The sequence below is a fragment of the Bombina bombina genome, chromosome 5 (assembly GCF_027579735.1).
Source record: "Bombina bombina isolate aBomBom1 chromosome 5, aBomBom1.pri, whole genome shotgun sequence".
In the NCBI taxonomy this organism is placed as follows: Eukaryota; Metazoa; Chordata; class Amphibia; order Anura; family Bombinatoridae; genus Bombina; species Bombina bombina.
The window spans coordinates 539,258,281-539,284,991 of NC_069503.1; the positions used below are offsets into that span (position 1 = coordinate 539,258,281).

At 37.2% G+C, this 26,711-nt stretch overlaps 1 protein-coding gene across 4 annotated transcripts in view; it reads right to left on the minus strand.

Moving 5' to 3' along the window:
* Window positions 1-26,711, minus strand: part of FHOD3 (formin homology 2 domain containing 3) — a 463,343-nt gene that overhangs the window by 363,523 nt on the left and 73,109 nt on the right. For all 4 annotated transcript variants that reach the window (XM_053714485.1, XM_053714483.1, XM_053714484.1 and 1 more), the window contains exon 2: window positions 7,501-7,607. In XM_053714485.1, the coding sequence (XP_053570460.1) occupies window positions 7,501-7,607 (107 nt within the window). The remainder of the gene's footprint in view (window positions 1-7,500; window positions 7,608-26,711) is intronic.

A 26,711-nucleotide genomic window follows, 5' to 3' on the forward strand; every position in this document is an offset into this window, starting at 1 on the left:
TTTAGGTCTTTGGAGGTGGGGTGTGGGCTGTTTTTGACCGTTCTCACCATCCTTTGCCTTTGCCTCTCCGATATTTTACTTGGCCTGCCACTTCTGCCTTAACAAGAACCTGTGCCTGTGGTCTTCCATTACCTCCTATGTTCCTCACAGTGGACACTGACAGCTTAAATCTCTGCAATAGCTTTTTGTAGCCTTCCCTTAAACCATAATGTTGAAGAATCTTTGTTTTCAGGTCATTTGAGAGTTGTTTTGAGGCCCCCATGTTTGCCACTCTTCAGAGGAGAGTCAAACGAGAACAACAAATTGCAATTGGCCACTTTAATACATTTTCTCATGATTGGATGCACCTGTCTATGAAGTTCAAGGATTAATGGGCGCATCAAACCAATTGTGTGTTCCAATTAATCAGTGCTAGGTAGTTACTGGTATTCAAATCAACAAAATGACAGGGTGCCCCAAATTTCGTATGGATGCATATTGCACATCTTCTGTTACTCCAATAAACCTCATATCACTACGAAATATTACTGTTTCCTTCAGTTTTTTGATAGATCAAAATGAAATTGCTGATCCAAACACCCAATTATTTATAAATGAAAATCATGAAAATTGTCAGGGGTGCCTAAACTTTTGCATACAACTGTATATACATGTATGTATGTATAATATATATATATATACTATATACTTCAAACCATTTCCAGTTCAGCCCACCAAGAGACAGCAGCCTGGGTGCAAATATGTGTAGTATAAGTAGCAAAGGTATATGTAGTGTACCGAGCGCTAGTAATAAAATGCCTTAAGCTCCACTGACAAGAGCCCCCTAGTGGACTTGGGAATGAGACTAGCTAAAATAATTTAGTGAGCGCTAACAGCCTTAAAAGGCTAAAGTGAACAGATGGGTGGTGTAAATAAAAATCAGTTTAATACAATACATAAACACAATCTAGATAATACAATAGGTAATTATATTCAATTAAAACCTGCATGGATCCATGAGGGACATCTAAAAACAATAAAACAATGTGCGTTCAATAATGTAAAAAAGGATAAGTATCACAACATAACACAAGTGGAGTGTCACAACAAATGGATGATACTGGTGTACCGGTTGGGACCTAATGCGTGGTCACAAATCCAACATTTGTTTCCAATTGGAAGGTTAACACATAGGTAAACACAATAAAACAACGTGTAAAAAATGTGTGAAATTATGAGGATAAAATGATAAGTGACTTCATGTCCAAAATCAGTGTCCAAACATGATGAAGTCCAAAATTAAAAATTAAATTAAATTTGTCCAGTGTTGTTAATATGCATATAATGCAAAAAAAACTATTCTTAAATGCCAAAAATGTGAAAAAATGTGAAAAAACAAAATTGTGTAAACGATGATTCAAGGAGCAAAAATGGTGATTCAAAAAACAAAATGTGAAAAAATAATAAGAGCAAGGTCCAAAATATCTTCTAAACCTGTGGAAAAATGAAGAAATAATAGTGCAATACCGTCTATATAATCCAACTAATAATTAGAAATGAGCTCACTAGTATGTCAACGCGTTTCGGCATTCCTGGCCTTTATCAAGACTATACTGTTTGTAATATTCTGGGAGCTCTTATAGTGTGGTCATTGTAATGAGTGGATCTGTTTTGGCGCCAAAAATATTGGGTCCCGCCCCCCTTCCTGTTTAGCCCAGTGTTTCATGGGGGATTTCTATTTACAATTTTCGTTAATAATCCTTATGATCAGTGGTAGTTTAAGCTATATCTGTCACATATAAAATATCATGTTGTCTGTATATATTTCCTTTCATTCTTATTTGGTGCACATGAATATGTTTTTATTTTTATTTTTATTCGTTACCCCCGGTTTCTGCCCCACTTCCCGGGGTCTGGGGGTCACTTGCTGTCCTCAATTCTGATGTGTGAAACATCACATCCGGTTTCCGTCGATCCACCTTCCGGTTTCGCTACTACACCGGAAGTTGGTATTGTGAACACCGGTGCCTGTGATGTCAAGCCCCCCCGTTAGTTCCACTCTCAGGGATAGTTAACTAAATACGCACCTCTCTGGGATATCTATTGGGCAATTAGACTCTAAATCATCAGAGTAACTAGTAACAACAATAATATGATATGATGTAAAAACGATAAGTTAAAAAATGTTATAAGTTAAAAAAGGGATAAGTTCTAAAAGTGATAAGTTATAAAAAATAATACATATAAAAATACTGATAATATGGATATGAGCTGAACATTAAGTATTAGATGTCAATCTGACCATTTATGATCGGGGTAAAATACAGAGATGGGTAGATGGAAATAATTAATAAAAGGAGATGTTTAATGGTGGTTCACATCGAGTCTTTGAATGTTTATCACAAGATTTGTGAAATAGTGTGTCATCAGGGTGTCTAATGGGCCGATGGCACCACTCAGGAAATTAATTTATTAGATAAAGGTGGATCTTTTGAAGCAACTAACACTCCACTAACTTAAGTATGGGGTATCGGTTAGATGGCATTTAATCGGACATTATCGGTTTTGCAAATCCGTGTTGACATATCTCTTAGTATATTAATGGACAGTGGGTTTCTGCAGAGCTATATTTTTAAAGGAAGATTTGCAACTGTCAGATGTTTGTTATAGCTAACTGGTGGGAGCTGAGGGTTTTACTTATATGATCGCAGATGAACTAATAGTCCTGTAGATTATACTAGCTTGTCTATTCAACCAGCTGTTTAAAATCTGATCGTTCATTTATCAGCGGGACTAGCTTATTCCAATCTTTCGGCTAGTTTGGATCTATCAATTTGATTATCAATAAAGGTCCTTCTTGAGAGCTAGTGTGAAGACACATGCGATCAATGTTATGGCTTTTCTGAAACCGGAAGTGGGATCGACGAAACCCTGGATGTGATGTTTCACACATCAGAATTGAGACAGGAAGTGACCCCCAGAACAGATCCAGTCATTACAATGACCACACTATAAGAGCTCCCCAGAATATTACAAACAGTATAGTCCTTGATAAAGGCCAGGAAGGCCGAACGCGGGTTGACATACTGGTGAGCTCATTTCTAATTATTAGTTGGACTATATAGCCGGTATTGCCTATTATTTCTTCATTTTTCCACAGGTTTTAGAAGATATTTTGGACCTTGCTCTTATTATTTTTTCACATTTTGTTTTTTGAATCACCATTTTTGCTCCCTTGAATCATCGTTTACACAATTATGTTTTTTCACATTTTTTCACATTTTTGGCATTTAAGAATCGTTTTTTTTTTTTGCACTTATATGCATATTAACAACACTGGACAAAATTTAATTTAATTTTTAATTTTGGACTTATATGTTTGGACACTGATTTTGGACACAAAGTCACTTATCATTTTATCCTCATAATTTCACACATTTTTTACACGTTGTTTTATTGTGTTTACCTATGTGTTAACCTTCCAATTGGAAACAAATGTTGGATTTGTGACCACGCATTAGGTCCCAACCGGTACACCCAGTATCATCATTTGTTTGTGACACTCCACTTGTGTTATGTTGTGATACCTTATCCTTTTATACAGTATTGAACGCACATTGTTTTATTGTTTTTAGATGTCCCTCATGGATCCATGCAGGTTTTAATTGAATATAATTACCTATTGTATTATCTAGATTGTTTTATGTATTGTATTAAACTGATTTTTATTTACACCACTCATCTGTTCACTTAGCCTTTTAAGCTGTTAGCGCTCACTAAATTATTTTAGCTAGTATAAGTAGCAAAGACAAATGCACTCTCAGGGCTTCCACAACATTCTTTAATGGAACGTTTTCGGGGTTCACAACCCCTTCATCAGCATCAACTTACAAACAAACATCTCACAATTTATAGTGTTTCAAACAATATCTCACCAACCAGTGTTACTCCAAAAGTGCGCCAAATATCGAGTGTGGAACGCATCTTGCGTTCCACTGTGTTAATACCTACCGGAAGTGATATTATCTCACTTCCGGTTTCACGGCAATACAATGTTAAACTTCCAGGCAGTGTTATGCATTATGCCGTCATATATTAACTCTTACACAAATAGTGTATAATGTGTACAAGTGCTTAAGTGCCTTCTGGTATCTTAAAAGTCTGCCTTCAATCGCCGTGACTATAGCTCTAATCGGCTGTTTTAAGTGTCAAAGTGTTTACACATCGTCATAGCAACTGTAGCTATGGTTATAATAAACAACCTTAAGACACGATTTAAGGTTGTTTATTATAACCATAGCTACAGTTGCTATGACGATGTGTATACACTTTGACACTTAAAACAGCCAATTAGAGCTATAGTCACACTATAAATTGTGAGATGTTTGTTTGTAAGTTGATGCTGATGAAGGGGTTGTGAACCCCGAAAACGTTCCATTAAAGAATGTTGTGGAAGCCCTGAGAGTGCATTTGTCTTTGCTACTTATATATATACTAGTCCTAAAGCCCGTTCACACGGGCCGTGTTATGTTTAATCTCTCTCCTCTCCTCTCCTCTCCTCTCTCGGGTGGGTGCGCGTGCGATCAGCTGCAAGAGTTTGTCTGAACTGCGCATGACGGCTTCAGACAAACTCTTCTCTTTTATAATATAGGATATATATATATATATATATATATATATGTGTGTATTCTATCCATCTATGTATCTATCTATATACAATCAGAGGCTGGATCTGCAATGTATGGTTTGGACTCAAGGACTGAGGATAGTGAAAAAAGGTAGTATGTGGTCAGAGTCAAACAGAGGTGAAGTCAGTGATTATTAGTTGTCAAATGGTATTGGCAGATCAATTGCACAGTAGGTTAGATGATTTTAATAGCCAGTAGGTTGATAGGTAATAGCAGACAGTTATCAAGGTAAACTTTAGTGAAAAACATCCCTGCAGGAGCAGTAGACACCTAGAAGTATAAAGTCCCCTAGGGCACCCCATCAGATGGCACTAATGTAACTTGCCATTTCAGTATTTTACAGTAACACGGAATTGTAGCAGTAGAATTAAAGTGCTTGTACATGAATAGCTAAACTACAAATATATGAGAATATCATACCCTCAGTGGAGGCTCCTCTATAGGAACACAGGCGCACGTGAAAACAAAACAAAACAAAAAACCTTTTTGGCTAAATAAATATACTTCTTCCAATAGCCCCCTATTGGAAAAATTATATTTATTCAGCCAAAAAGGTTCCAGTCCAATTTTGCCGTTTTTACTTCTATCTATTGCACTGCATGTGCGATAGATAGAAGTATAGGATTTAAGCCCTTTGCACTTATTTCTTAATGAGAAACAAGAGCGCAAACTCCAACTCAAGTGAAATTTTGTTACAACAAACAGCAAGTGCTTGCTGTTTGTTGTAATAAAATTTCACTTGACTCAGAGTTTGCACTCTTGTTTCTCATTGTGCACAGATTGTTTCCTGATCCGAAGGAAGCAAAACCTCGGTTAGAGGAGCAGCACCCGGCGATACCGATCTCAGTTTCCATCACCAGCTGTACTTGCGCCAATTTGCTGATTGGTACAGATTTTTCACTCCATAGACCGGTATAATTATCACTCAAGTTTTGTCTCTCATTGAGACATGTATTTCTAAGTCGATTACAATTGGCATTGTGACTGAACTTGTCATTAACATGTTTCCTTATAGTTGTGCAATGATTAGTAATATCATCATTGTTGCGGTCCCTTAACTTGTCTTTTTTCCTCTATGACATAGATAGTTTAGCGCTAATAATATTTTGTGTGTTACTTGTTTTTTAGTGCCTACAGCGCCGCTCCCAACCCAGCCCCTAACCTTCTTAACCACACAGCTTTTGCTGTGCGAGTGAGAGCCACGTGATGACGGTGTGCAGGAGGAGGAGCCTGGTTGGTGCAAAACAGAGTCGGAAGCAGCAAGTGAGAGGAGAGGGCACATCCAGTCTTGAGAATAACCTTATAGTAAGATCTTTAACTAAGTTTATATCTCAGTACCACTACTGTAGCAGAGGAAACATCCTAGTTTCAGGCTGCTTGTTAAAACTGTTGCCCGATTAACTTTTATTTTTGCAGCTGCACCAATCACTTCTTTTGGGAGTTTGGGGAATTTTTTGATGCTTGCAGTGAGACTCTGTGTGTGCATCCCTGGTGCTGGTGAGGTGCAGAAAGCTGGGACCTCATGGAATATAAACTGTGATGTTGCATGATAAAATGATTTACTAAGCTATGTGCACACTCAATGCTGTGTTTGTCTCCATCCACGTCAGAATTATTTTTAAACTAAGGGAATTCATTGTTCGCTGGTTCTTCACTTATGTTTCCGGCGAGCCTGAAGGCTTGCGCGTAAACAGCTACATTTGCAGCTACATAAATCGGCCCCCATTAGTCTAACCCAGGAACAATGAGAACTACAGCCTAATACTTCACTCACCGTGAGAGGCAGATAAACTGTAGCTTCACGTCTCACACTCCTTATAGTGGCCACATAAAAGTGATGCTATTTGCATTTGGAGATAAGTGATTTTGTCTGTACTATATATATTACTTGACATTTTGACTTTACACGTGAGATACATTCATAATTCATTTTTTCCCTATACCAGAATATTTTACTATTTTTTTTAACTAAGATGTGACCAGAAAAAAACTGTCATGCCAGCACTGTTTACATTGTTTGAGATCTCACTTTTGCATTGTACTTGGAAAAGCTTTTTGTGTTTTGCATTGTGATTTCGGTCCCAAGCGCCTTCTTTTATACATATACATATTGCCGTATGATTTTTGTTTTTACTAAGGTTGATAGTTAACTGGATTTTGCCCTCCTGCCTGTTTCTGCTCAGGTTCCTATCTGCATAGTGATCATTGTGTTCCTGACCACTTGCTTGTTCTTTGACTACTCTTCTACTTTCTGATTTGGCCTGTTTGCTTATTTTGAACTTTGACCTTTGACTTCCCTAACTACAGCTCTGTTTGCCGCTATTGCCTGTCTGTATTATCTAGATTTGCACACCACTGCTTCCTAAGCAACTGTTTTTCTACTTCCTGAGTTATCCTGTAGTTCCTGTTGCTAATTACCTATATTTGGATAATGAGCTATCCTGCAGTTTCTGTGGGTGAACTTATGACCACAAGTTACTCTTAGTGAGTAGTGGGCTAATCTCTACTTCCTATTGCTGGGCTCCTGTCTCCTACTCCTGAACTATACTACAGTTACTGCTGCAAAGTCCCTGTCTATAGCTATTGAACTATTCTGCAGTTCCTCTTGCTGAGATACTGTGTCCAAAGTTATTTTGGGATTTGGGTTGGTTATGTTCAAAGATCAGCCTTTGGGTTTGTTATTGGACTATGCTCAGATGAATAAAAACTAAACTGGCATAACACCCTGGATCTCACTAATATATTCAAGTTGTTTTTTTGTTGTTGTTTTTTTTGTTTTTCAGAAAACTGTAGACAACCAGATTGACAATAATCAATGGGGGTTTTTTCTTACCCAGTGTCATCTTGGAATCCTTCTAAATCATCCCTTTGCTCTTCCAATGTAGAATCTAAATCCAAGTATGTACCATTATGTGACAGCTGAAACGTACAGTCATCAATCTGCAATGAGAAACACACAATGTTTTCACTTGACAGTTGAAAAATATATGTATGCAAATATTTTTAATTAATATAATATGTTACAGCGTCCTCTTTAGACAAACTATTTTTACAGCTAGATTCTTAACCACAGTTATTAACTATAAGACCTAGCACCCTTAAGCTGCCCTGCTTCTAGCTGGTATGCCCTATAAGGTATTGTTTGTTATTTTATTTTACAAAAGGTTGATTTCTGCAACTGCTGATTCTCATTATCAAACTACAGCTTTTCCAACCCCGCTTAAAGGGACACTAAACCCAAATGTTTTCTTTCATAATTCAGATAGAGCATGCAATTTTAAGAAACTTTCTAATTTACTCCTAGTATCAATTTTTCTTTGTTCTGTTGTTATCGTTATTTAAAAAGCAGGAATGTGATGCATAGGAGCCGGCCCATTTTTGGTTGAGAACCTGGGTTATGCTTGCTTATTGGTGGGTAAATGTAAGCCTAGTGAGAAATTAGTGCTCCACTTGTAATATAACCCATAATGAGCCATTCACAAGCAAATCCCCATGTGTTTTTTCTAATTTATTTTTAAAACATCATTATTTGAAAGAGCAAGCGGTTCTCTTTCAAATGAGTGGTATTGGAGGTTTGAAGCTGCTATTTTGAGTTGAGATTGATCGGTTTGAAGAACCTTCCATGCAGCCTGGGAGTGCATCCCAATAGGCCACCAACGATCCCCAGCCTATAGTTTGCATGGATCGCAGAAAACAGCTTTTGATGGGGTCTCTCCAAGCATGACGAAAAGGGTTTGTCATATGCACAAAGGCCCCAATGTGCATGATGACTATAGCTCGTCACGTACATCAAAAGGGTTAAGTCAATTTCTTAACACAGCCAACCAATATAAGTCTGTTACAAACAACATTTAAATATTATATTTGTTAAATTTAAATGTGATCTCCTATCATGACAATGATATCAGTATAGTTATAATAAGATAAACATTGGAAGGAACAAACCATATCTAAATGCTGATTTTCAAATTTATATATTTTTTTCCCCTAGGCAAAATCTCAATAGAAAAGAAAAACATTAAATTGAAGGGTTTAGTAAAATCACATTTCAGTAAACTCAGTGATTTGAATATCAAAGAAACAGCCACACAATTTTTAAGGACCCAGGAATGTATAATAATGCAGACATTTAGGAATCAGGAATAAATAGTTATAAGCAATGGCATCCTGGATTTGGTCAGCAGAAACAAAGAGTCAGCTTCATTTCATTCCAAACTCAGTTTAAAATACACATAAGCTGGCATAGTAAAGAGAGCAATACATATGCAGGTAGGGTTACGCATTTCGGCAGAAAGCCATAGTCGTATCCTGGATTTGGTCACCATCTACTTTAAGGCTTATTCATTTTGTAGAAACATGGCCAAATGTCCGCACAGGGAACCATTACTTCTACCAAATATCAGGATTTAACATCTGTTCATTCTTATTTTACTTCTATCAATTACTATTATTATAGTAACAATAATAATATATTTAAAACATTCATATTATTATACATCAATTATTTATCAAACCACGGTTTATTTGTATGTCTATTTTTCAAACACACTATTAGAGGCCATTCTGAGACTTTCTGTATGACACATAACACAGTTGGAACATTTGACAGTTCCCAGAGTTGAGAAACAGCTTGTCTGGCAGCAGATACATTTGGATTACTAACTTATCCTATAAGGAATGAACTGAGCCATTATGTGAGTAAAACAGTATTAGCCAAAGGTCAAAAGGTAAACAAATGTAAAGACATAAATCCAGCAATTGTTAAATTTGGTAACAATTTTAAGAGGGGGACCTCAAGGACACAATGTTCCAGCATACAGGTGAATCTATTGGTGGGGGGGAGGCGTTAGAATAACATTTATCATAACAATATGAAAAGTACTTGTTTCTTAAAAGCCATTCAAAGTGATAAATGTCTAGTTTTTCACCAAACATACGGACATGCATCAAGGTCACACATCTCATCTAAATCTGTTCCCCATTGTTTATTATGGGGAAATATGTGTAAGGATATTAGTTCTAATAAAGCATTAGTCTCTGAGAGTCTTCCAGGCATTGTACTAGTGAGCAGAAATCCTCATACAAGAACAGGCTTAATTTCCAATTGTAAGAATGCTATCTCTATATCATACTACTATTATATGCCTTCCAACATTACAAACTGTATTCCAGGATTGAGCAAAGAGAGAAAGAAGTGGAGTTCATGGTTGAAAACCATCAGTCCCGAGGTGGAGTCTGGGTGGACCCAGATAAAACAGAACAATCCAAAGAGAGGATCTTTTTAGCCTTAGGACATTTCTTGGTCATACTGGGCACTGTTTGGACAGCCCCAGGTTTTTTTTTCTGAGAAAAACAGGGAATAAGCAAAGAGGGATAGATATAAAAAAAAAAAGATTGTGATTTTGGACAACCACACATACTGCAGGATGACTTTGAAAAGTAACATTTGCCTGCTCCAATTTTGATAGTTAAAGGGCAACTGTAAGTAAATATTTTCTATGCCTGTTACTAACTAACTACCCCAAATACGCTTTTTCTCAATAGCATTTCATTAACATATCTCTACCGTATATCAGAAATCTTGTCTGCAAATTTAATTGTTTTCCAAACCCACTCCGTGGGTATCCTTTGCTCTGTACCAATCCGTTTACAATACCTAGGTTCCAAAATGGCGCTTTAAACACAAAGTTATTGGTTTAAGTATTTTGAACACTCAGTGCTGAAAATAGTGGGCAGGATAACGTGACATCATCGGCGAATAAAACATAACTTTTAGAACGTTATGAAACTTCGTTTTGGAGAAAATATAGGTCAGTAGGTTTTAATTAATGTTTATTAACTTTAATATGTTAGTTGTTTAGCTTAAAAATTATAACAGAAAGTAATCCTTTAAGGGTTGTATGAATGTAAAACATAAATAATTTGTGTATGAAGCAGTCTCACTTGCTATCCAAAGAAACTCTCTCAACACAAAAATCATCTTAGATTCCATATCAGAAACAGAATCAAGTTCCTCAAAGTTCTTCAACTGTAAATATAGATAATTGGATCCTCAATAATGACTCCAAAGTTCAACCCTACAAGTAAATCTTCTTCAGTAAAAACATTACCATATTTAAAATATACAATAATTTAACATCAACCCCAACATTTTATGAATTATCCTAAATATTTATTTATTACAAATTTACTGATTTTTAGTTCTGATTTAATTTCAACAACAGGTAGTAACACTAAATTTGGCTAATAGATCACTATCAGTTTTGAACTTCCTACTAACACTGACTCATCGGAATACAGGTAATTTCTACTAATTATCAGTGAGCATTAGGAGGAAGAATCTATCAGCCAATCAGCATGAACAGGAAGTATTTATCAACCAATGCCAAATGAATGAAGGAGGAAATGCTTTTTTAGCCCATAAACTTTAGGAGGAAGTACTTAACTCATATTGCCATATTTATTTCATTTTAAATAATAAAAGCTTTAACATTGTATTTTTTTATCATTTTGGTGTAAAAATAAATAAAAAAATAAATATAACAGCACATTAAATTAACTAATACTAAAGTGATTAATTTAGGCTACATGTTTAAATAATCTGTAATGTGTGTATAACATATGGCATAATCACTGAAATCAAACCTACAAACATTGTTTATTTAGGGTAAAGCAATGAAACAGATATGTGTGATCAGAACATCCCTATGAAATTCAGGGCAACACAATTAAAAGGGATATTGTAGTGTAAATGTTACTCTACTTGAAAGTGTTCTCAGTTATCTGTTTTATACACTGGGTTGCACCTTATCTCTATTTTGTCAATTAAAATAGTAATTTTGCCTGTTGAAACCACCACCTATACTGAAAATATGAATACTTTAGTATTCTCTATGGAAAGGCTGTGTAAACAAGAGGCAGCAAGCAGTAATCAAGTCCCTATTGGGAGGGGAAGAGATATATAATACAATTTTCCTTTTTAATTGCCCACTCTAATGGCCTGATGATAAAAGATTCTACAACTTGGAGAAATATTGTAGTTCAGACTTCACAGGGGCTGAACTCACTGAATGCTAAAAGAAAAAGGGCAGAAACCAAGATCTCTCAAAAGATTCTAGACAGGCAAATGTTGCTATACTTGTCTAAGTGACATTCTCTGCATTTCTGTGAAGGCGAGACAAGCCTAGTGCAATATAGGACTGCGTGATATGAGAGTTTTGTTACACTTACACTTTGTGCTATGTATATTTTTTTTATGTTTTTTATTACAGTTTTCGTAAAATATAACTAATCATATACATGAAATGTCATCAGTTGGTACCAGACAAATACATTTAATAAGATAAACATTTAAATGGAATTCTGAAGATTCCATGGGGTCGATTAAGTCTGCCGCACATCGATAAATGCCGACAGCATACAAGCAGATTTGCGGGCAGGGGTGTCAATTAACCCGATCCTATGTGATCAGGCAGATTGCTGTCTTCCGCCTCAGAGGTGGCGGACGAGTTAAGGAGCAGCGGTCTTAAGGCTGCTGCTTCTTAAAGGGACAGTCTAGTCCAAAAAAAACTTTCATGATTCAGATAGGGCATGTAATTTTAAACAATTTTCCAATTTACTTTTATCACCAATTTTTCTTTATTCTCTTGGTATTCTTAGTTGAAAGCTTAACCTAGGAGGTTCATATGCTAATTTCTTAGACCTTGAAGGCCCCCTCTTAAGAATGCATTTTAACAGGTTTTTCACCACTAGAGGGTGTTAGTTCATGTTTTTCATATAGATAACACTGTGCTCATGAACGTGAAGTTACCTGGGAGCCATCACTGATTGGCTAAACTGCAAATCTGTCAAAAGAACTGAAATAAAGGGGCAGTCTGCAGAGGCTTAGATACAAGATAATCACAGAGGTAAAAAATATATAAATATAACTGTGTTGGTAATGCAAAACTAGGGAATGGGTAAAAAAGGGATTATCTATCTTTTAAAACAATAACAATTCTGGTGTAGATTGTCCTTTTAACTCCTGTTTCCGGCGAGCCTGAAGGCTTGCGTGGAAACAGATGTATTAGGCTGAATATGGGGCTTGTTAAATCGGCCCCCATGACTAAATTATAGGAGTTTCATTTAGGTCCAGTTGTGTATATTAGTCAATTTCACTGTGGGCATTGAACAAATAAAATCATAGGCAAATTAGTGCAGTCAGAAACTGCCTCATGATTAGTGGTGAGGATAAGCAGTTAAGCTTTGCACTTTCTATTTTCTATTTTAATACATTTAGATTTAGATCCAGCATTGATTTTACAAATTCTGAGAATGTGTCTGTGTTAATTTAACAAAGTAGGATCATATTTTGTATATTTCTGTGTATATTTTACAAATTATATTGCACTTCTATTTTCTCTATTGTAAAATAAAGCAGGGCTTCAGAAAGTGGTAGGAACAGGGCAGTTCCCGGGGCTGTACAGGGGAGTTCCCAAGGTATATCTGAAGATCTTTCACAATTCTTGTGAAATGTTGTAAGCATTTATTAACAAGCTGGTCTCACTAATTTTTTTCCTGCCAGCTATATGAGGGTGAAGTTTGCTCAAAATTCACAACATGCTTATTTAATTGACAGAAAAATAATACATACTAAACTACTGGCAAAAACAATTTAAATTGTAGTAAAAACATTTCAGTTTAATTTGTATTTGCTGCAAAATGACACCTAGATTACGAGTTTTGTCAGTAATGCTGTGCGGTGCTAACAAGCAGTTTTCCGTCACCGCTCGTTAGCCGCAGAAAAGTGAGTGGAGAGCAAAATATAGCTCCACATCTCACCTCAATACCAGCGCTGCTTACGGTAGCGGTGAGCTGGCAAAACGTGCTCATGCACGATTTCCCCATAGGAATCAATGGGGCAGAGCCGGCTGAAAAAAAAACTAACACCTGCAAAAAAGCAGCGTAAAGCTCCTAACACAGCCCCATTGATTCCTATGGGGAAATACTTTTAATGTCTACACCTAACACCCTAACATGAACCCCGAGTCTAAACACCCCTAATCATCTTACACTTATTAACCCCTAATCCGCCACCCCCGACATCGCCGACACCTGCATTATATTATTAACCCCTAATCTGCCGCTCCGGACACCGCCGCCACCTACATTATACTTATGAACCCCTAATCTGCTGCCCCTAACATCGCAGACACCTACATTATATTTATTAACCCTTAATCTGCCGCCCCCAATGTCGCCGCAACCTAACTACATTTATTAACCCCTAATCTGCTGCCCCCAACGTCGCCGCCACTATAATAAAGTTATTAACCCCTAAACCTAAGTCTTACACTAACCCTAACCCCCCTAACCTAAATATAATTTAAATATATCTAAATAAATATTACTATCATTAACTAAATAATTCCTATTTAAAACTAAATATTTACCTTTAAAATAAACCTTAAGCTAGCTACAATATAACTAATAGTTACATTGTAGCTAACTTGCGGCTAGATTTGGAGTTTTGTCGGTAACGACCCGAAAATCTAACGCCGGCTTTTTTCTGGCCGCACCATAAAAATAACTCTGGTATTGAGAGTCCACATAAAGGCTGCATTAGGCTCCAAAAAAGGAGCGTAGAGCATTTTTAACGCAGCTTCAACTCTCGATATCAGAGTTGCTTACGCAAGCGGCCAGCCTCAAAAACGTGCTCGTGCACGATTCACCCATAGAAAACAATGGGGCTGTTTGAGCTGAAAAAAAAACTAACACCTGCAAAAAAGCCGCGTTCAGCTCTTAGCGCAGCCCCATTGTTTGCTATGCGGAAACACCTCCTAAGTCTGCACCTAACACCCTAACATGTACCCCGAGTCTAAACACCCCTAACCTTACACTTATTAACCCCTAATCTGCCGCCCCCGCTATCGCTGACACCTGCATTTTATTTTTAACCCCTAATCTGCCGCTCCGTAAACCGCCGCTACTTACATTATCCCTATGTACCCCTAATCTGCTGCCCCTAACACCGCCGACCCCTATATTATATTTATTAACCCCTAATCTGCCGCCCACAACGTCGCCCCCACCTGCCTACACTTATTAACCCCTAATCTGCCGAGCGGACCGCACCGCTACTATAATAAAGTTATTAACCCCTAATCCGCCTCACTAACCCTATAATAAATAGTATTAACCCCTAATCTGCCCTCCCTAACATCGCCGACACCTAACTTCAATTATTAACCCCTAATCTGACGACCGGAGCTCACCGCTATTCTAATAAATGTATTAACCCCTAAAGCTAAGTCTAACCCTAACACTAACACCCCCCTAAGTTAAATATAATTTAAATCTAACGAAATAAATTAACTCTTATTAAATAAATTATTCCTATTTAAAGCTAAATACTTACCTGTAAAATAAATCCTAATATAGCTACAATATAAATTATAATTATATTATAGCTATTTTAGGAATAATATTTATTTTACAGGTAACTTTGTATTTATTTTAACCAGGTACAATAGCTATTAAATAGTTAAGAACTATTTAATAGCTAAAATAGTTAAAATAATTACAAAATTACCTGTAAAATAAATCCTAACCTAAGTTACAATTAAACCTAACACTACACTATCAATAAATTAATCAAATAAACTACCTACAATTACCTACAATTAACCTAACACTACACTATCAATAAATTAATTAAATACAATTCCTACAAATAAATACAATTAAATAAACTAGCTAAAGTACAAAAAATAAAAAAAAACTAAGTTACAAAAAATAAAAAAATATTTACAAACATAAGAAAAATATTACAACAATTTTAAACTAATTACACCTACTCTAAGCCCCCTAATAAAATAACAAAGCCCCCCAAAATAAAAAAAATGCCCTACCCTATTCTAAATTACTAAAGTTCAAAGCTCTTTTACCTTACCAGCCCTGAACAGGGCCCTTTGCGGGGCATGCCCCAAGAAGTTCAGCTCTTTTGCCTGTAAAAAAAACATACAATACCCCCCCCCCAACATTACAACCCACCACCCACATACCCCTAATCTAACCCAAATCCCCCTTAAATAAACCTAACACTAAGCCCCTGAAGATCATCCTACCTTCACCTCACCAGGTATCACCGATCCGTCCTGGCTCCAAAATCTTCATCCAACCCAAGCGGGGGCTGGCGATCCATCATTCGGTGGCTGAAGAGGTCCAGAAGAGGCTCCAAAGTCTTCATCCTATCCGGGAAGAAGAGTAGATCCGGACCGGCAACCATCATCTTCCAAGCGGCATCTTCTATCTTCATCCGATGAGGACCGGCTCCATCCTGAAGACCTCCGACGAGGACCCATCTTCATCCGGCGACGTCCAACTGAAGAATGAAGGTTCCTTTAAGGGAAGTCATCCAAGATGGCGTCCCTCGAATTCCGATTGGCTGATAGGATTCTATCAGCCAATCGGAATTAAGGTAGGAATATTCTGATTGGCTGATGGAATCAGCCAATCAGAATCAAGTTCAATCCGATTGGCTGATCCAATCAGCCAATCAGATTGAGCTCGCATTATATTGGCTGATCGGAACAGCCAATAGAATGCGAGCTCAATCTGATTGGCTGATTGGATCAGCCAATCGGATTGAACTTGATTCTGATTGGCTGATTCCATCAGCCAATCAGAATATTCCTACCTTAATTCCGATTGGCTGATAGAATCCTATCAGCCAATCGGAATTCGAGGGACGCCATCTTGGATGACGTCCCTTAAAGGAACCTTCATTCTTCAGTTGGACGTCGCCGGATGAAGATGAGTCCGCGTCGGAGGTCTTCAGGATGGAGCCGGTCCTCATCGAATGAAGATAGAAGATGCCGCTTGGAAGATGATGGTTGCCGGTCCGGATCTACTCTTCTTCCCGGATAGGATGAAGACTTTGGAGCCTCTTCTGGACCTCTTCAGCCACCGGATGATGGATCGCCGGCCCCCGCTTGGGTTGGATGAAGATTTTGGAGCCAGGACGGATCTGTGATACCTGGTGAGGTGAAGACAAGGTAGGATGATCTTCAGGGGCTTAGTGTTAGGTTTATTTAAGGGGGGTTTGGGTTAGATTAGGGGTATGTGGGTGGTGGGTTGTAATGTTGGGGGGGGGGTATTGTATGTTTTTTTTACAGGCAAAAGAGCTGAACTTCTTGGGGCATGCCCCGCAAAGGGCCCTGTTCAGGGCTGGTAAGGTAAAAGAGCTTTGAACTTTAGTAATTTAGAATAGGGTAGGGCATTTTTTTATTTTGGGGGGCTTTGTTATTTTATTAGGGGGCTTAGAGTAGGTGTAATTAGTTTAAAATTGTTGTAATATTTTTCTTATGTTTGTAAATATTTTTTTATTTTTTGTAACTTAGTTTTTTTTTATTTTTTGTACTTTAGCTAGTTTATTTAATTGTATTTATTTGTAGGAATTGTATTTAATTAATTTATTGATAGTGTAGTGTTAGGTTAATTGTAGGTAATTGTAGGTAGTTTATTTGATTAATTTATTGATAGTGTAGTGTTAGGTTTAATTGTAACTTATGTTAGGATTTATTTTACAGGTAATTTTGTAATTATTTTAACTATTTTAGCTATTAAATAGTTCTTAACTATTTAATAGCTATTGTACCTGGTTAAAATAAATACAAAGTTACCTGTAAAATAAATATTAATCCTAAAATAGCTATAATATAATTATAATTTATATTGTAGCTATATTAGGATTTATTTTACAGGTAAGTATTTAGCTTTAAATAGGAATAATTTATTTAATAAGAGTTAATTTATTTCGTTAGATTTAAATTATATTTAACTTAGGGGGGTGTTAGGGTTAGACTTAGCTTTAGGGGTTAATACATTTATTAGAATAGCGGTGAGCTCCGGTCGTCAGATTAGGGGTTAATAATTGAAGTTAGGTGTCGGCGATGTTAGGGAGGGCAGATTAGGGGTTAATACTATTTATTATAGGGTTAGTGAGGCGGATTAGGGGTTAATAACTTTATTATAATAGCGGTGCGGTCCGCTCGGCAGATTAGGGGTTAATAAGTGTAGGCAGGTGGAGGCGACGTTGAGGGGGGCAGATTAGGGGTTAATAAATATAATATAGGGGTCGGCGGTGTTAGGGGCAGCAGATTAGGGGAGCATAAGTATAATGTAGGTGGCGGCGCTTTGCGGTCGGCAGATTAGGGGTTAATTATTGTAGGTAGCTGGCGGCAACGTTGTGGGGGGCAGGTTAGGGGTTAATAAATATAACATAGGGGTCGGCGGTGTTAGGGGCAGCAGATTAGGGGTACATAAGTATAACGTAGGTGGCGGTCGGCAGATTAGGGGTTAAAAAAATTTAATCGAGTGTCGGCAATGTGGGGGGGCCTCGGTTTAGGGGTACATAGGTAGTTTATGGGTGTTAGTGTACTTTAGAGTACAGTAGTTAAGAGCTTTATAAACCGGCATTAGCCCAGAAAGCTCTTAACTACTGACTTTTTCCTGCGGCTGGAGTTTTGTCGTTAGAGTTCTAACGCTCACTTCAGCCATGACTCTAAATACCGGAGTTAGAAAGATCCCATTGAAAAGATAGGATACGCAATTGACGTAAGGGGATCTGCGGTATGGAAAAGTCGCGGCTGAAAAGTGAGCGTTAGACCCTTTTTTGAGTGACTCCAAATACCGGAGGTAGCCTAAAACCATCGTTAGGAGCCTCTAACGCTGGTTTTCACGGCTAACGCCAAACTCCAAATCTAGGCCCTAGGATTTAATTTTACAGGCAAGTTTGTATTTATTTTAACTAGGTAGAATAGTTATTAGTTATTAACTATTTAATAACTACCTAGCTAAAATAAAGACAAATTTACCTCTAAAATAAAACCTAACCTAAGTTACAATTACACCTAACACTACACTATAATTAAATTAATTACCTAAACTAAATACAATTAATTACAATTTAAATAAATTATCTAAAGTACGAAAAAAATAAAACACTAAATTACAGAAAATAATAAAATAATTACAAGTTTTTTTAAACTAATTACACCTAATCTAATCCCCCTAACAAAATAAAAATGCCCCCCAAAATAATAAAAACCCCTACCCTATACTAAATTACAAATAGCCCTTAAAAGGGCCATTTGCGGGGCATTGCCCCAAAGTAATCAGCTCTTTTACCTGTAAAAAAAAGTACAATACCCCCCAACATTAAAACCCACCACCCACACACACAACCCTACTCTAAAACCCACCCAATACCCCCTTAATAAAACCTAACACTAACCCCTTGAAGATCACCCTACCTTGAGACGTTTTCACCCAACCAGGCCGAAGTCCTCAACGAAGCCGGGCGAAGTGGTCCTCCAGACGGGCAGAAGTCTTCATCAAAGCCGGGAAGAAAAGGTCCTCCAGACGGGAAGAAGTCTTCATCCAGGCGTCATCTTCTATCTTCATCCATCCGGCGCGGAGAGGGTCCATCTTCAAGACATCCGAAGCGGAGCATCCTCTTCAAACGAAGTCCAACTGAAGAATGAAGGTTCCTTTAAATGACGTCATCCAAGATGGCGTCCCTTGAATTCCGATTGGCTGAGAGAATTCTATCGGCCAATTGGAATTAAGGTAGAAAAAATCCTATTGACTGATGCACTCAGCCAATAGGATTGAAGTTCAATCCTATTGGCTGATCCAATTAGCCAATAGGATTGAGCTGGCATTCTATTGGTTGATTGGATCAGCCAATAGAATGCGAGCTCAATCCTATTGGCTGATTGCATCAGCCAATAGGATTTTTTCTACCTTAATTCTTATTGGCTGATAGAATTCTATCAGCCAATCGGAATTCAAGGGACGCCATCTTGGATGACGTCATTTAAAGGAACCTTCATTCTTCAGTTGGACTTCGTTTGAAGAGGATGCTCCGCGTTGGATGTCTTGAAGATGGACCCGCTCCGCGCCGAATGAATGAAGATAGAAGATGCCGTCTGATTGAAGACTTCTGCCCATCTGGAGGACCTCTTCTTCCCGGCTTCGATGAAGACTTCTGCCCGTCTGGAGGACCAATTCGCCCGGCTTCGTTGAGGACTTCGGCCCGGTTGGGTAAAGACTTCTCAAGGTAGGGTGATCTTCAAGGGGTTAGTGTTAGGTTTTATTAAGGGGGTATTGGGTGGGTTTTAGAGTAGGGTTGGGTGTGTGGGTGGTGGGTTTTAATGTTGGGGGGTATTGTACTTTTTTACAGGTAAAAGAGCTGATTACTTTGGGGCAATGCCCCGCAAAAGGCCATTTTAAGGGCTATTTGTAATTTAGTATAGGGTAGGGCTTTTTATTATTTTGGGAGGCTTTTTTATTTTATTAGGGGGATTAGATTAGGTGTAATTAGTTTAAAAAGCTTGTAATTATTTTATTATTTTCTGTAATTTAGTGGGGGGGGGGGGGTTTCGTACTTTAGATAATTTATTTAAATTGTATTTAATTGTATTTAGTTTAGGTAATTAATTTAATTATAGTGTAGTGTTAGGTGTAATTGTAACTTAGGTTAGGATTTATTTTACAGGTAAATTTGTCTTTATTTTAACTAGGTAGCTATTAAATAGTTAATAACTATTTAATAACTATTGTACCTAGTTAAAATAAATACAAAGTTGCCTGTAAAATAAAAATAAACCCTAAGCTAGCTACAATGTAACTATTAGTTATATTGTAGCTAGCTTATGGTTTATTTTATCGGTAAGTAGTTTTAAATAGGAATTATTTAGTGAATTGTAGTAATTTTATTTAGATTTATTTAAATTATATTTAAGTTAGGGGGGTTAAGGTTAGGCTTAGATTTAGATTTAGATTTAGATTTAGGGGTTAATACATTTAATATAGTTGCGGCGACGTTGTGGGTGGCAGATTAGGGGATAATAAATTTAGGTAGGTGTCGGCGATGTTAGGGATGGCAGATTAGGGGTTAATAAAATTTGACTAGTGTTTGCGATGTGGGAGGGCGGCAGTTTAGGGGTTAATATATTTATTATCGTGGCGGCGATGTCCGGTTCGGCAGATTAGGGGTTAAAAAATTTATTTTAGTGTTTGCAATGAGGGGGGGGGGGCTCGGTTTAGGGGTTAATAGGTAGTTTATGGGTGTTAGTGTACTTTTTAGCACTTTAGTTAAGTTTTATACTACGGTGTTAGCCCATAAAACTCTTAACTACTGACTTTTAAATGCGGTATCAGTCTTGACAGGAGAGGCTGTACCCAGGGGCGTATTAAGGCATAGGCCAACGAGGCCGGTGCCTAGGGAGACAGATTTTTAAGGGGCAGCAGAATTTTGAGTCCCTAGGGCCACTCTACTGAACTCAGGGCCGGGTGGCTAAATCAACCAATTACAAATGACTTAAATGGCTGGCCCAGCTATTGCTGTCCTATGGGATTGTATGTGGATGCGCATGTCGTGGTGACAGTGGAGGCGGAGGTCACTTGCGCAGCCTGGCCTGGATTGAGAGGGAATGCGGTATTCTTCCTGGCTCCACCGCGTGATTGAGACTCACACAGACTACACAGTGCAGTGTGCACTACCCCGTGACCACTGTGAAACAGCATATGCCTTTCTCCCTTCAATACATCTTTATTAGGCATTAAAATACTTAAACGGATTAGTCACTAAATACTTGTACATTTACTGTTTGTCTATCTGTCATACAAGTATTTATTACTGAATCTATACAACTATGTGACTTGAAACACAACTGAAAATATGTTGTATGCATTTAATACATTCAGAAACAATTCAAGTATATACTTTATTATGATTGTATCGTGACTTTATCCCCTAGGATACAATTCCTAAACCTATCATAACTACTGTTGTATTTTTAAGTACTTTTAAAGGCCAGTTTGTATATTCATTACATATTTATCCAAGCAGATATTTTGCTTAAATAACTGTCAATCACCAAAGAAGATGTTTAAGGTTAAACAACTACCTACTGACAAACTATCATACAGTGAAGAATATTTTTTCTGATATAAACACTTTAATCATCTGACTTGCAAAATAATGTCATATATATATATATATATATATATATATATATATATATATATGTGTGTGTGTGTGTGTGTGTGTGTGTGTGTGTGTGTGTGTGTGTGTGTGTGTGTGTGTGTGTGACAAGCCCTGATTAACATCTACTTAAAAAGACATTTAAAAAAAAAAAAAAAAATTTTACACCCTGCCCCAAAAATATTATGTCTAAAAAAAGGCCTTAAACCTGGGGTGGGGTGGGGGGGCAGCAGAATTTTGAGTGCCTATGGCAGCACAAAACCTAAATACGCCCCTGGCTGTACCGCTCACTTTTTGCGCCCCTGGCTGTACCGCTCACTTTTTGCGCCCCTGGCTGTACCGCTCACTTTTTGGAAGACTTGTAATACCGGCGTTATGCAAGTCCCATTGAAAATATAGGATACGCAATTGACGTAAGTGGATTTGCGGTATTTTCGAGTCTGACCAAAAAAGTGAGCGGTACACCTGTACCTGCAAGACTCATAATACCAGCATTAGGAAAAAAGCAGCGTTGGGACCTCTCAACGCTGCTTTTTAAGGCTAACGCACAACTCGTAATCTAGCCCTGAGACTTTATATAAGCCCCAGGTGTTCTCTTGCTAACTTCTCTGTCTAGTGTTAAATTTTGTATCGCAGAGAGCCTCATTTCTCTCTATGGAAGGCATGGCTCATCTCTCTAGGACTTCTAGGTTCCGTATTTTTTCCTATATATTTAGTTTGTAATTCAGTTTAATTTGTATTTGCTGCCAAATGAGACTTTATATAAGCCCCATATGTTCTCCAGTTAACTTCTGTCTCTACTGTGAAATGTTGTACCACAGAGAGTCTCATTACTTTCTATGGGAAGCATCTCTCATCTCTCTGGGATTTCCAAGTTCCACCCTTTTTCTTATAGAATTCAGTGAGTTCAGCCACTGTGAAGTCTTCACCATATTTTCTTACCAACCTGGCTTTTTATCGGGCTCAAGGAAGTAAAGAAGCTCTCTGGGAATGTATGAACCTAATTTGTTAAACTTTGACAGAAACTGTGAAAGCATAATCAGAGTTTGTAAAATCACAACCCAAAATACACTGCTGTATACAAATGTAATAAAACTTAATCTGAAGTGTAAAGTAACATAACATACAAAGCAAAAATGTTGCAGAACTCTCATGTCATGTAGTGCTATATTGCCTGGACTTGCCTCTCCTTCCCATACAGAAATTCAGGGAACACCCTTTGGAAAAATATAGCAAAACCTGACTTTTTAGAATTTCACTAGGGATCTTGCAGTGCTGGAGAATCATTTTATATCATTTTGTCTGGGTGGAGAGGTTTATATCACCAGGCTCTAAGTATTGGCCATTGTGCATAGACAGAGTGATAAAATAAGGAGAGAGATAGATGAGATTAGAATATCTCCTATTTCTGCCCATTTGTATTGGTATGTTCTTGAGAACAATTGATTGAGGCGTCAATCAGCAGACAGCTATTTTATGTACAAAAATAAACCTACATTTCCATACATTTTATACTCTGTAGCTACTATAAGAAGTCATTAGGTACACGTTAAGTAGAATCAAATTTTATGGTACAATGTCCCTTTAAGTTAAACGCAATATTCTGAATTGATGAAAAATATTAAATTTTAGTTAAATGATGCTGCTGTGATTTGCATTAGACTGTGACACCTTTAGTTTATGTATTTGTGCTCGACTGGTGGCCAGAAAATAATAGGATAATTTACAGAAAGAAAGAAACCAGAGAGACACCTTTTCAATACTTGTTTTCAACAGGAAATAACATTTCAAGATGTAGATTAAGACTGGAAAATTGCCGAGTTGAGGGAAGCCACAGCCAAAATCAATATAAGTTTCTTAAGTAAGTATATATCATAAGGATAGAAATAGTAATTTAGCAGTGAATATAATAATGATGTATATTAAAAAAGGTAATTTTATGATTAAAGGGATATGAAACCCACATTTTTTATTTCATGATTCAGAGGATGCAATTTTAAGCAACTTTTTAATTTGCTCCTATTGAAAAATGTATTTGTTCTCTTGGTATCTTTAGTTAAAAACTAGGAATTTAAGATTACGAGCCAGGCCATTTTTGGTTCAGAACCTATGTTTCTATGTTTCTATGTAACATCTTTTTTTTATTAAAATGTGTATATCGGAGTCTAATACTTTATTTTAATATATTTTACTTGTGCTTTCTGAAACTTTTTTTTATCCCTTACACTTAACTTCAGGTCTCTGGTTACACTAAATATTCTAGCGCTATTTGGGCTTTCACTCGCGCACAACCCATAACTTTAAACTTGTAATATCAGTGATATTTAGTTTGGTTACAATATCCATTGAAAGCAAAGGGTGCGCTAGAGCAATGTCTGCATGCTAAAACTTCTCTGGTAAATCAACAACCCATAAAAATTGACTGAGCTCGCAGGGAGATCAGACCGCCTTATTTTATTACTCTGTATATACACACAAAGCCTCCTTATCCTTTCTCTGTCTGTACACCAAAGCCCAATACTTAGGGCCTGATGTTCAAAATCTTTCTGCTTAGGTGAGATGATCTAAAATCATCTTCCAGCACTGCAAGATCCCTAATTAAATTTTCAAAAGGCAGATTTTGCTATAGTTCTCCAAGGTGTATTCCCTGCATTTATGTATGTGAAGGAGCGCCAAGCTCAGTTCAATACAGCACTGCATAACATGACAGTTCTGCTGCATTTACACACTGTGCTTTGTATTTTATATCACTTTACACTTCAGATTAACTTTTATTAAATGTAAACTTTGCACTTTCTATTTTGTATTTTATTTTATATACAGCAGTGTAATTAGTCTCACACTATGTATATTTATGTGTATCATTTACAAATTACATTTCACTTTGCATTTCTTCTATTTAAATTAATACTGAAAAACTGTCAGCTTCAGTTTCCCAGAGAGCTTCATTACTTTCTATGGGCCAGAAAATCTAAACATTCTCTAGGTTGGAAATAAATTATAGTGCAGTCTTCACAGGGGCAGAACTCACTGACATTTCTAAGAAAAAGGGAGGAACCTGGAAGTCCCAGAGAGATGAGAGATGCCTTCAATAAAAAGTAATGAAGCTTTCTGGGATATAAAATTTCCCATGGGAGAGAAAAGTTAACGGGAGACCCCCCTGGGGCTTATATAAAGGTTCAGTTTGCATCAATTACACATTAAACTGAATTTTTTTCCCTACAATTTAACTTGTTTGGTCTATATTTTAGTATATATTACTTCTTTTTTAGTTAAAATAAGTGTATTATGAATTTTGAACAAACTTCACCTGCATACAGCTGACAAGACAAATCAGTGAGACTAGCGTGTTTAAAATGCTTACAAAATTTCACAAGACTTGTGAGAGAGCTTCACATACCCAGGAACTCCCCTGTTCAGCCCAGAGAACTGCTCTGTCCCTCCCACTTTCTGAAACTATTAGTTTTAGTTTACATTAGAGCAAATACAAAGTGCAATGTAATTTGTAACATGTACACAGAAATATACAAAGTATGATCCTAAAAAGTAAAATTAACAAAGTAAAATCACTGCTGGAACTAAATCTAAATGTATTAAAATACAAATGAGAATATATAGCCAATTCACTAAAAGTTTGGGACAATCTAATTTCCACCAACCAAAAGTCAAGTATCCCCAAAGACAACTTTAATAGACAATCCAATCTTTGGTCGACTCAAATTTTCGCAAACTCCAGAAATAAATGACAAAACATCAAACATCCCGGTTTATCTTCTCATATCAGACAGTCAGTTCCGCACACAAGCAGACATTGCCCAAAACATAGGCCCCCCTTTCCAGAAATGGTACCCTTATTTCCAAACAAGATATGCTATTAACACTAGTCCATACAAATCGGACATAACTAGGCCACTCACATCATTTAAAACACTCTGTTCCAACCCGGACATCTCCAAATCCCACATTTCCCTAATACGCAAAATGCGCCAAAATTCCTTCCCAGACCGTAAACCGTCCTATATATAAAAATGAGAAAGGAAACTAAACATTACACTCTCCAACGCAAAATGGAGAAGAATCTTCACAACGATCAAAAAATCGTCACTTTCACAAAACATAATTGAAATGAATTATAAAGTATTATCGCGATGATACTTAACACCCCAAAGACTACATAGCATATAACCACAAGCCTCCCCACTCTATTGGAGACACTGTGGTGAAATAAGTAACCTGTCACACATCTGGTGGACATGCTCGTTGATCCAGAGTTTCTGGAGCGAGATCATCAGGAGTATAAATAGCACCTTGCAAACCAACATAGAACCCACCCCCGCAATGATATTAATAAATGAGCTCCCAAAAATCACATGTCAATATCGCCAAAAGCTCTTCCAATACATGCTAAACAGTGCTAAATGTTTAATCCCGAGGCTATGGAAAAGCACAGAAATACCCACAGACTCAGCATGGTTAAAAGAAGTAGATCACGTACTGGCACTGGAAAAAATACACTTCACCTACAATGGTAAACAGGACTTTATTTTGGACGTCATCTTTCTATGGGAACAAAAACCTCAAATATAGAGAGAGAGCCTCACACCGCGGTCATGATATACCAGATATGCACCAAAGGATAATATTACACACCTGGAGAATGTAACTACTTGCAAAACATCAAACCCTTTATTAGACAAAGTCCAAACCAAGACACAACATAAAGGAGATGCTAACACCCCCTACCCCTTCCTTCTCATCCCACTTCTTCCTCCTTATTTCTCCCCTCACCTCTTCCTTGTTTATTTTTATTTTCTTCCTCTTCCTGTTAAGAATAGTTAAAAGAACACATGAAAAGACAGTCATACTTGATCATCAATTTTTATTGAACAAATGAACATAATCAACAGTAACTGCCATGAAGAAAACTGAATATGCAATAGCTACTTAATGTTGTTAAACTTATGGATCAATTGTATACTTTGTAATGAGACAAGACTGCTCTCAGTATCCAA